The sequence below is a fragment of the Odontomachus brunneus genome, unplaced genomic scaffold (genome assembly GCF_010583005.1).
Source record: "Odontomachus brunneus isolate Ranch 3 - 2012 unplaced genomic scaffold, Obru_v1 Obru_scaffold_008, whole genome shotgun sequence".
NCBI lineage: Eukaryota > Metazoa > Arthropoda > Insecta > Hymenoptera > Formicidae > Odontomachus > Odontomachus brunneus.
Window position 1 is genome coordinate 1,444,203 of NW_022639458.1, and position 13,035 is coordinate 1,457,237.

The 13,035-nt window shown below is 42.5% G+C and overlaps 1 protein-coding gene across 1 annotated transcript; it reads left to right on the forward strand.

Annotated features, from left to right (window-relative positions):
- Positions 1 to 2,842: 2,842 nt before the first annotated feature.
- LOC116854132 (protein deadpan-like) lies at positions 2,843 to 8,540 on the forward strand. The gene is made up of 3 exons (XM_032835737.1): positions 2,843 to 3,210; positions 3,394 to 3,489; positions 6,573 to 8,540. Exons 1-3 carry the CDS (start codon positions 3,121 to 3,123, stop codon positions 7,767 to 7,769), a joined length of 1,383 nt encoding a protein of 460 aa, XP_032691628.1. The 5' UTR covers positions 2,843 to 3,120; the 3' UTR covers positions 7,770 to 8,540.
- The last annotated feature ends 4,495 nt before the right edge of the window (positions 8,541 to 13,035 follow it).

Genomic DNA, 13,035 nt, shown 5'->3' on the forward strand with positions numbered 1-13,035 from the left:
AAAATTTTCTTGAAATAATTAGTATTTTTCCATCAAATAACATGATTTGTTTAACAAAATGTGTATGTGTAATATTTAATATAAATTTATACTGTTCGATATAAAATTATTTTATTAAATCAAACAAATTGCAGTCAAATGAATAAGAATACTAAATTCAAAGAATTCTCTTTTTTATACAAGATGTGTTAATATATATTTATTTCCATGTGAAATTGATTTTTGCATGAAAAATTTAATATAAAAATGCTTATCAAAGCTGCTATTTATGTAGCTTGCAATAAGCGTGAGGTATTGTCTCGATATTTCTCGCGGAAGGTTCAAATGGCAGCTGTTCACAAATCGATCGTTATCAAATTATTACAATGAACGCTCTCACACCACCGTGTACATGAAGCAGAAAGGGGTTTTGAATCTGTCGAAAAGAAGTATTGAATTGTTTATCGGATATCTAGACGTCGACACACTCGAGGCACGCATAAACACGTAAAAAATATTGCGAATATAAACCGGTCGCACCTATCGAGTTATGTCGTCACGTTTCATGGGGATCTTGATTTATCAACATCTGATGGTCTAACTTCGCTAAAGAGCTCTCATTGCATTTGCTGACTCGTACACGCATAATGCGTCCGGATTAATGCTAGTGCGAAAGTTGGACGTGCAGCTGCACGTCGTTGTAGACGAATTCATTGCGGTTAGATCCCATGTTCGCGATATGTCGTGACTATTGATATAAAAACGACTTCTTGCTCGTAATGATAGTTACTTGATGTGGGCGCAGAAACATTTCATACATTCCAGTTATATTTCTCATTCTTCCGTAAAAAAATTGTTTCACGACAAAAGCAACAAAATATTTTTACAACAAAAGTAACAAATGTTTTTTCAAAAGATGATAAATGCAAAATTTACTCATACTTTTGGCGATTATTGTAAATATCAAAATATTATAATACGAAATTGATTGAAGCGTGATATTTCATCAAAAATTCATAAAAAATCCTCCAATCTTAAAATAGTTAATTACATTTTCTTACGCTGATTGTGTATACGGATGTTAAATGCGTCTCCCGATACAGTAAAAGGTTTTGTTCAAGTTTAAGTTTAGGTCTAGGCTTTTAAAAGAGTCTTAAAACGCAAAGTGTTTGTAAAGATGCGACGAAATAAATCAACACTTTTAAAGAACTTTAAATTCTCAAGTCCGAGCGTCGGACTACCATTCAATACAATGTTCAATACAATACGAGGCACTAACTACAAATGAAAGTTTTCAAGTGTTGTAATTCAAGACCAGAAAATTTTATCTATTTATTGTTCTCTCAAACAAATTTGTAAATGACACGCGAGTTATCTTTCATGCGCAAGTGTGCTCCGATATGCTTTTTTAAAATATATTAGGATTCTTATAATACAAACATTTCTACGCTATTTCACAGTATACTATTTCAATTGACAAAATGTTCTTACCCTGCGGTGAACGTCACATACATTATTTGAAAGTTGTGACTGAGACTCGAGCACTAATCGTCGTAATGAAAACCAGATAACGAATGTCAACAAGTTGCCTAAAATTCATCTTGGGATGTAATCTAATAGAAAATGTATAATATATAATTTTTTACATACAGGGGGAACGAAAAAGCGCGCGTAATTCTGCTCGGGTAGGTAACACAGCATGTTTTAGAACAATTCCCACACGAGGGGGCCCCTTCTGCTCCCGTATGCGTATCCGTACTGACGATGTATCGGATCGCGTTGCGCGCGCTAGCCACACTTATGACGCGCGCGTATGCACACACGTACACACGTCGGCCCGCGACATGTTTGCCCTTCTCTGTCAGATGATTCTCTATTGCACGCCTTTGTACTTTACCGCTACTACGGTCGATGCGCGCTAACACTCGGTCTCTTTTTTCATTGACATCGCGTCGTCCGTGTCGCAACGAAAATTGAAGTCGAAGCGTTAGCATTAGAATTTTACGCGCAATAGCTACAGTCAGAGTAGAATAAAGAATGCTAATGATACACGTAACGTCGAATTTTCGTATTCTTTTGTTGATTTTTTTTTTTTTATGAAATAACAAGGGAAAGATTTAAAAAATATCATATTGTGAGAAAAAACATCTAAAAAAATTTATTCGATGGATAAATAACATATTTGCTTAAATCTAAATTCTTTTATTTAAATAAAATAATCCCTTTAATTTAAGATTTTGAGAAAATTTATATTTAATAATATATAAATATCTGACGTTTAATAATAATAATAATAATAATTTATTAATGTATTATGTATATCATAAATGTACGTTTTCTTCTATTTCAAAAATATTTTATAGTAGAATAAGTAAATATATGTATATGTTATTAATACTCCAAATAAATATTTTTTATTTTTTAGATATTTTTCCTGTCACAATATACTGATTGTAATACGTGTATCTTTTAGGGCCAATTTTTTTCTATAGTAGTTTAAATTTAGATTTAAGTTTAAACTATTATTGAAAAGTCGGATGTCTTACTCCAAAAAGAGGGTGAAAAGCAATGTATATGTTGTGTGTGTGTAACTGCAAAATAAAAACGGACGTGCGGAAATGCAGATGTGAAATGATCTAAATTGCCGGCGCGATACCATCTTCACAGGATGTAATCCAAATTTAAGTGACTACGTCACAGAAGGTATATCCCGCAGACGGCGTGAATTCCCACACATCAACAGGTCTCAGGAGGACCGAGAGTCGAGGGCTAAGGGCTCCCCACTTCGTGGTACCCAATACCCCCACTGCGGGTAGTTTGCCCCACTCCACAAGTATACGGGTACATCGGCATGTGGTCTTCGAAATCGAAAACGTCAAACAGTTACCCTCGACATCCTAACCGAGACGACATCGGTAACGGTAGACATCCCTAACATAGTCATTCTAGTGCATCCAACAATGACTGGGACACCAAGTGGAAACCAAGTTTCAGTGGTCTTCGGTGCGAATATGCGATTCTGATACAATGTTGTGAGTGTGCAAGAAGAAAATAGTCAAGATATTTGCCGAGATTATTAATTAAGGACTATGCAAGAGTGTTCACGTTCATACGAAAACGGTAATTAAGGATCCCGTTTAAATGGTGGATTATTACAACTACAAAATGTTGGGCAAAGAGGATTTCGAGCCGCGATCCCAATCGGAATTGACGAAAGCGGAACTGAGGAAGGTAATTCAGGTTTTACGAAATGATAATATTTTCTTTGTCGGGAAGAGAAAAATTCCGTATCTCTGCGAGAGAGAAGAATTTTAACACGTGCCGCGAAATATGTTCCAACTCTAAACCGAAGTAATATAATATTATAATGAAAAATATGCTCTTGTGGATAAATGGCAAATTGGACTATTTCAGAGCAACAAACCAATTATGGAAAAGCGGCGACGCGCTCGAATCAATCAAAGTCTCGACGAACTGAAGACTCTTATACTCGATGCAATGAAGAAAGACGTAAGTCGCATTTCTGGCATTTTCACTAACAAGTAAAACGAACATTTATTCCGACCGCGCATGAGAATGTAATTGAATGGCCAATTAACATCTTTCGCGTCTTCTGATCTTCTAATTGCGCCCAAGTCGCTTAGCAGCAGACTTAAACAGCAAATTCACGACAAGGCTATACGCCGGTGTAAATACGTGACTATGTTCGCTTCATGCAAAAACAACGTTGCCGGTGTAGCGCCGAAACGTGCCGCAGAAAAACGTGACCGTTGCGTTGTTTATCTGGAGACGTGATCCCTCTTTACGAGAGATAACGTTGAAAAATGTGCTACTTCTGATCGCGCACGAAGGACGCTTAAGGAAGATATTTCTTATAAGCTAATGCTAATATATACGCTAATACAGCGTTGCTATACTGAGTATTTTTATTCTTATTATTTCCACTTAATTCTCAAGTAGGTGTGATTTTTTTGCAAATGCTTGCGTAGAAGTCAACTTGTATGACTTCGTGTAGAAATTTATATAAATTTGATTTGTAAATATAATTTTTTATTTTTACCTAAATAGTTAAATAGTTATAAACTAATGTACGTTTTAAACATAAAATAATAACTTTCAAGTATCATAATAAAAAAATCTATACTCAAAATATATTTTTTTGTGTAATGTGACTTGGAGAAACAATCGCTTGTTTATATATCTGCATCAGTTGACTTTCACGCATTCACTTACAGCTTAATTTGTTAGAATAAGAAGGAAAAAAAGACAAGAAAGGAGAGAATATTTTAAATTGTTTATACGTATTGAATTATTAGTCACCATGAAGGTGTATTATTATAAAATTGAAAAACTTCCATTTTTACATAAATCGAAGTCACGTCCAAGCCAAAACGGAATTATACATTGAAAAATATAATTTTTGTCGCCGTAATACGAAGCTCAACGAAACGCAGGACTAATAATTGTGTCGGTAGCGGAAGTTGCCATAACGGATGTATATTGGATGTATTTGATCAGGCTGCCCGACCCCTTTTTTCCTCCGGCATCCTCCGCGACAGGATTTGTTTTAGAGGATCGAAAACGACGAGGTGGGGATGAGGTTTTGTTTTAGTATTTTAGGAGGCTCCGTGGCGTGGGAACGGACGCGCGGAACCGGCGCCCACATACTCGCGCGTAATCTGTTCTGTAGATTTTACAATGGCACTCGAACCGGTTAAAAGAAGCGTCAAAGATCCTCCAATTATACCGCGCCGTCCCAAAATTGATCCGGCGGATAGCTCTCGCGTTTCGCCGCCCGTAAATATTGCTGAATCAGCCGACCCGACAGCGTGCAGCGTAATGTTTGATACTCGATTATGGAGATAATCGACGTGCGCAAGAATTCGTTTTAAAGCGCGATACGAGTCGTAATCATGGATCAAATGCACTTGGGCGCAATTGAATCGTTCGCTCGATCGATCGATCGGTCGATCGAGCTATAACCTACTTTCTTGCGAACATTTTGTGCTACGTAATAAAATCCAACGAGATTGATTCCTCAAACAGCCGTATAACGAGACCAAATTCTCTTGTCGTCTCGTATTTTCTCGCACTCTCTTACTCTCTCTTTTCCTCCCTCTCTTTCTTTTTCTCTATCTCGCTTCCTCTTTCTCTCTTTCTCTCCGCTTCGTCCAGATGACTTCCGCTACCTGCTCGCTCCGGTGTGTCCGTTCCGTTCGTCTGTATGAAACGCTGCTCGCTTTCGTGGGAACCTCGAAATAATTATTACGAAGGAAAAAAGAACCTCATCTCAAGTTGCAGCCTCCCTTTGTTGACCGTATCATCTTTAAGGATCCAGCTCGGCTGCGCGACGACGACGGTGCGGATCGGTGAAAAAAGGAGAGATGCGCAACGCCTCTGCTTTTTTTTTTTTCATTTTTGTCAGTTCTTCAGCAGGTGCCATTTTTCCGCTCTTATGCCCGGGTGTCGGATTCACTCGCGGGAAAATCGATGTGCGTTTCCTCCATTTCACACACGGTGTCGTTCTCGCTACACTCCCGCGCGCACAATCATGATCTTCGCGTCGTATGAGCGATTTTACCGTGTAAATGTGTGATAATTGAAATTCTTCGAGGAGACGTCGCGTAGACGAAACGCGATCCCACGTTGACTCCCACGCCCAGACCGAACGTGACCGCAAATTCACCATAAAATGTGAACACCGAGATGATCCGGTAGGACAAAGTCCGAAGAATAGAAGGCACACAATAGCTCCTTGAAAAAGGAGAACCGTGCTACTATTGAGTTATTGCTTGCTAAAGGGCTGGTGGGAGCTTTCCACAGCATAAGCTCTATTCGCCAAGGGTCACGTCCATCATGATACCGGGAAAACCGTCTCGTGATACTTTCGAAAGTTGAGTCGCGTTTCCCACGACTCGAGTAAACCATTTGCTCGAGAATAACGAGTTATCGGAGCAGGTAACCGGCAAAGTATCAAATCATCTTATATGCGATGTGCCCGGATTTCGATATTGACGGAACATTGATCAATCGCGTCCCATAATGACACGTTTGCGAGAAGTAAACAGCCCTGGGCGATTCGCGCGCGACTCGCACGAAGCGGGTTAATAATCTACCGTGTGCGCGCTTTTTAATGTAAAATACTGGAGAATGCGCGCCCTTAGGCCGACTATAAAACAGGTCGCATTAGCTACCGTAGCTGCTCTGCTCTGTTATTACGCTGGAGTTCTAATTCATATCGAGTCAATTACGTGGGCGTGTCGCGTCATCGTAGATTTCTTCAATGGAAGGATCAATATTTCTCTCTCGGCGAGGAGACCCACGGATATACAGTTACTGTGCATTGAGTAAGAAGAGATCCCACCGAATTCCTCTTTACCTTCTATTAATCCGTCCTGCTAACTTTTGTGAGTAATACAGTGTCCTACTGTACCGACGCGACATTACTACCACATCTTTTCCTGTTTTCTCGACCGAGTTCAAGGTCATTCTCGCTTTGACTGACGCTTGTTCGATAAATTAGCCTGCGTGACGCTTCCTCACATTGCTATCATCATCAATCACTGATCATCCGTCGTTTTCGATTATTGCAGCCGACTAGACACTCAAAACTGGAGAAGGCTGATATTCTCGAGATGGCTGTGAAGCATATACAAACGGTGCACCGGCAGCAATTGAGCGCGGCCATCTCGACCGATCCAGCGGTGCTAACTAAATTCCGCACTGGATTTTCCGAATGTGCTACTGAAGTATCGCGGTACGTCAGCCAGCTCGAGAACGTCGATCCTGTCGTCAAGCAACGATTGGTATCGCACTTGAACAACTGCGTGAACAATCTCCAGCAAATGGCGCCGTTCTACAACCACTACGTGCCCTACATGCCGGAACGCCTCTATCCGGAAGTAAAGGTCGGTTTCCAGAGCGATTTCCAGAATGGGGATGAGAATAACAACGGCAGCGCGAGAATACAGATACCGAACGGGGTGCAGCTGATTCCCAGTCGGCTGCCGACGGGCGAACTGGCGCTGCTGGTGCCGCAGTCAGCCAACATTTCCGCGAATTTTCCTTTCTTCCCACCGGCCCCCGATTCGGCCACGAGGATCGGTCAACCGTCGGCTTTCACCGCGGTTCAAAGGCCGCACAGCCCGTTGCCGAGCCCTTCGACTTCTACGTCCAGCTACGGCGACGAGAGCCATCATTCGGAGCATTATCCGCAATCTCTGTCGCCTAATCATCAGCCGCAACGTCACTTCAAGTTACCCGAGCAGAGCCCCGCGTCTTCCAAAAGCTTCTCCTCCTCGCCGGAGACCCAGAGGCCGCAAATCAGTTCCACCAGCGACCGAAAGTCACCGATCACATTCGCCGAGCCTAAAGTCGTAGATAATAACGTCGCGCCTGCTAGGAAAGATCCGATGGAAGGCTCGGCGAGTGCGCATCGTCTCGCAACGCACATTCTGCGACAACCTCTTTCGGTGATCACGGATAAGACTTACAATCGCGCCCCGAATTCTTCGATGTCCAGACTAGACGATTTAAAGAAACGTTACTCTAACGGACTTTTAGCGATTTCAAATAAGAGACCGCGATATCAAGAAGCCACTAGTTCAACTTCCTCAATGAACCACACCGATACGCCTAAAAATACGAACGAACAGATCTCTGTCGCTGTGACAGAAGAAGATCCGGAAAGCTTGAATTGTCAGGCTTCGCAGAACCCTAACTCTGACAAATTTTCGATGAATTTGGCGGGTCCTTCCGGTACTAACGGTGATATGTGGAGACCTTGGTGATTATCCAGCTGCTGGTCGCCGCAAAACTCAAATACCAGTAATACTTTAAGACTGACTGATTTGTTTGGAAATCTTATAAGAAATCTTATAAGTAGTATTAAACGGATTTATTTTTATTCTTTAAAAAATATACTTCGCGACATGTGTCACGTAATTACATCGAAAATACATTTTGTTTTGTCACTCGCTGATAATCTATGGACATGAATCGCAAGATTTTAACATGGCTCGGGTGATATGTAGCGTATTTGTAAGTGGAGCCGCACTTACGTGAGTAACTCGTTAAGGAGTAGTTTATCGAGGATAAATAAGATTACCAGAGAATACCGAGAACACGTTGAGAAAGTATAATAGTGTCACGAATATCGTTTTGTATTAAATCATAAAATGACGCAAGAAACTCTGCAAGAAAAAAAATATATTTTATAGAGGCAATATACGCTACTGTATTCCTTGACGCACTCTATCTTGTATCCTCGTTACTCTACGAATACTCATAAGCTTTAAGTAGGCTAAACAAGATTCTTTTAATAAATCCGTGATGATGAACTGTGAATACCCTTGTAAATATTTCAATTTTTATTTAATTAACTAAATACCCTGTCTACCATAATTTAATTTTTGTGTACCATAAGTATTATAAGTTTCAACATTATACGAGTGACGATTTTTCGATAATTCACAGTGGTCAGTATTGTCAATTAAGATAGTATTAAGAGTTTGTGATAAAAAAAAGTATAAAACATTGAAATAGAACTCTCATGAAAGACACAACGTTTGTTATTTGTCTTCGATTGATCTTACATGTAGGTTCATCGACAAAATAAATAAACTTACGGAATGCAAACCAGCCGTTACAATCCTGTCCCGCAGAAAGAAAAAATAAAATAGGAAAGAAAAGGAACGGTTCCCACATATTCCACCGATATATTCCACAGTCTCGTAAAAGCACGGAAATTTTCCTCGCTGAGAGAGCCATCGGAGGCGCTTTACCCTTTTAAGAAGCGTTAAACGCGCTCCGATTCATAAACTGGAACTTATTCTTTCCTTTTTTGCCGATAAAGGAGCAAAAAGCTGCGGAGAATGAGAATTTCAACCACCTGTTACACCGCAAAACCACCCCCGTTCTCATCGACTGAATGCTTAAACTGATTTATCGACAGAAATCGCGAACTTTGTTAAACTCTCTTAATCTTATTCTCGGTATGTATGCCTGTATTTTCGCGTAAATTCTTAGCGATTGTGAGAATAATAATTGAGCTTGTCAATTACACAACCACGAGGTGCGAATGTGTTTGTGCATGCGTGCATGCATGTGCGTGTGTGTGCGCGTAAGTACGCATTCGTGTGTGCGTGTAAGCATGCGTGTGTGCGTGTGTGCGTATGTATGTGTGTGTGTTTAAAACAAAGGTATGCGAGAGATTTACGCGGGCACTCGGGCGATTTGACGAATTATTGCGAATTTCACATTTGTTTTATCTCGTTGATCTAAATAGTCATAAATATGTAGTCGTCGTTATGACGTAACACGTTATTTACAATCATTTTTAACATATCGAAATCCTGTGCAAGTTCAAGCGGAGACAGTGAGATGGCGGCACGTACGTAGAGGATTAAAAATTTTTGTTCACGGATATAATTGACAAGGAATACCTGTAACATTATGATATTATAAATATTATTCACGCGTCACAGATATATTTAATGCAATATCCGTACAATTATTATGTAAAATCGTGTGATTCCTACCAATAGTGATTCGACCAATTCCGCGTCGAAATGAAGAGAGATATAGACTTGAATAAAAAAAAAAAAAAAATAAAACAGGAAAATAAAAATTTACTTGCATACAAAATAGGAAATGAATATGTTATTACGTGAGAATATTTTTTTAATATAGCGTGATGTTATCTTTATAACTGGCGCTATTTAATCATGGCGATAATACTTTGTGCAACTTTCCGCGGAAGTGGAACACAAAAGACGACACCTTCGTCGAAAATCGTCGTGTTGTTAATTAACGCGAGCCACAGCACGATCAAACGTACGGGGAATTTCAGCCGCAACCGTGTACTTTTCTTTCTTCGATCGTCGCCGGTGCCGTTCTGCTGGTGCGAGGCATCGAAGTCGCCGCGATTCGTCTGCCTAAATTCGGGCATAATACCGCAAACTATTCCGCGGCCTTTTCGATATTCACGCGTACAGGCGCGTACCGTCGCGCGACGTCGGTGTATATATAGATCCTGTGACTGTGAGTAACTTCTGTGCGCTATATCACGAGTATAAATAATTACTCCGGCGCACAGCAATTACTATAAGTTATGGCGCAGCCGCTACAATTTGCAATGTCAAGACATAAACACTGCTACCGCTTACATTTGAATACATTAAAGCGATGGGAGCCCTGATTGGCCGACGGGGAGTGGTGCGGGCACCCCGTATCGGTGCGTGAGCTACGATCTGGTTGACGATTTTTATTGCGGAAACGATCATCTCGCGAAGTTTCTCCGGCGATCGCCGCGCACCGCTGCCTATTGCCGTACGTTGCAGTCACAGTCAGTCGCTTGATGGATCCCCATTCCTGGCTCGTGAACGAACTCTCGAGCGGTGGTTTCGCGATTTTCCATTGGTGCTGAAGTATTTACGAGACGACGGTTGAGATAAGCATGCCTGGTCCTTTCCCTTTTCCTGTCTTACGACGATCCTCCGCTCGGTTGGATGAATTGCTCGTCTTGCAGAGCGTTGGATGTAAATTGACTCGCGACTGCCGCATTTGGACGCGTTCTTGCGAGAAGAAGGTGCACGCGTTCCACGACGGACAATGGACGATCTCGCTTCCACGGGAGTCTTGGCCACATCGAGCGGCGGTCCAATTAAGATAGCACGTTACGACGAAAACGGATGTTGACTTTTGCCGAAAGAAATCGATGACCGCTGTCCGCGTGATAGAGATTTAATATTCCAAGTTATGCGCGACTCAGCCGGCCGGCAAGAGTTTGCGATTGCGGAAATTAGAGGCGTGCATCGGCCGTGCTTATCATCAACGCAGGCTTATCATCACCGTGTCAGCAGATGATGAGAATCTATGGCGTACGCGCGCGCATGTCGACAAAAATCAGCGAACAGTCGCGGAGGATAGTCGACGACGACAACGGCGACGGAAGAAGGGGGACCAGAGAAACTTAGTCGATCAACTCTATTTTCTACCCCCATTCAGAGTCAAGTCTGAATTCTGGCGCGACCCGCGATCCTTGTTGGCGGACACATCGATCGGCCCGAAAAAACGATCGTCGAAAGCCGAGCACCAGGCTGTTTCCGTTGTGGTATGCGACCAGATACGAGTGCCTCCGGACGGTGGATATAGCAATCGCCGAGTGTTTTTCACGTAGTTGTATTTCGATGGGCATCCGATCGCGAAAGAGAGAGAAACGGCGTCGGCTTGCGAAGGGCACGCGGGGGGAGAGGGGGACGTACGAGGATAGGACAGGGGGGCGAGCGGGAAGGCGGACAGGGGGCGGTAGGGGGTGGTCGGTGGTGGCGGAGGTTCCGTCCGTTCCGCGCGTATGTGCGGCCGCCAGGCCATTTGCCTCTGCGGTCTCTTGATTCCTAGCGACTAAATTTTCATCTGTACTCATTCAAGTTTTAATGTGTTTTTGCGGCATCAGTCATTCAAACTTAATCAACAACCGGTTACACGTCGGTGCGCGAGCGGCGACCACACACGCGCGCGCCCGCCGTCGTCGGTGCGCGCGTACGCGGAGCGCCCTCATGGTGTGATTCCCGCTATGTGTACGTGTGTGGGCGCGACGGAATATTGGTCGGGCGCACTGTGACGAGAGCGTATTAATTATAACTCTGGTCAGAGGAACGTCAAGAGATGCTTTCGCAGATACCTACGATAAATTGTCGGTTTACCAGCAAATCTCATTTCCAAACCCCGCCATTTTTCCGCTCGTTTATCCACGCCCATCGCGGGAGAGAGCACCGCGCGCGCTACGGCGCGCTCGCGACCAACGTCGCGGTATTCCCTTCCTTTCACGTGTATACACGTGTGTATATCCGGCCGGTGCGCGACTGTCGCGTGCACAAGAGTGCGATGACAGCGGAAGGGAGAGCGTTTTTACCCAATAAAGTTGGTGAGCGTAATAGGAATGTCGGCATTAACGAGTTCATTCGGAGCTTATCGGCCACTGCCGGCTTGCGACGTGTCACGATAAGAATTTATTCATTTTGAAATCCGCGGAATATATCTTGCGTATGTTTTTTCCCGCGCAATTGTTAATCTCACGTCGGGCCGCTGCTGGAAATTATCGCCGCGTCAAACTACGCTATATGTAAATTGGGCTATACAAAATATGACATTATCCGTGTCGAAATTTTAGCCCTATTTTCCAGCTTTATATTCATGTAAAATACTAATATAAAATACTTTTCGAATAAGAAAGTATACATTTTTTTCAAACTTTTAAGGAAACTTTCACGAAAGCAACTGTTTATTGTATTTAAATGAAATTTATCTTTGCGTCAATTTTGTCAATATATATAAATATATCTTGATATACTCTATATATCGTTCGACTGTGAGAGAAATTTCTTACTAAAAATGAGAAAGACCCCTAATCGTATTTAATTGTAAAAATCTTAAATTTGAATATCCTACTGCATCGTAATTGACGCTTCTAACGTGTTGCGACGTGTTGCCCTCGTTGCAGAAGGAAAGAAAGCGGAGTTAAATCGCAACTAATTGGCCAATTTCCAAACCTCCTTCGCCAGCCTCGATTACGAAGTTTTGTACGGTGCACGGTGCCGAATTAGCTAAGCGTAGCGGAGAAGCGTCGGTGCAAGTAGTCCGAGAGACATTTATTTGGTTGTCGCTGAAGCGGTTGGAAGTTCCGCCAGCGTGGTGCCGAGCGAGCGAGTACGAGATACTATACTCCTAACGGAAAACGGCGTATCCGAAAGAGAAGGGTGCATCGGCGGCAACCTCGAGGAGAACGAGACAGAAGGGTCGGCTGATGGCCCAGAGAAAAAGGGAGAAAGAAAAACGAAGGGGACACGGAGGAGGAGGAAGAAAGAAAGAGATTCATTCACCGCAAAACTCGAAAGAGGAACGAGGATGAAGCAAAGGTGTTGAAGCGCGACCAAGGGAAAGGAGGAGGAAGGGAAAGGAAAACAGAGTGGGAACGTAAAGCGCGAGCAAGCAAGTGAGTGCGCTCGTGTGTGTATGTGTGTGTGCGCACACACTCTCATGTATACGCGCATGCAC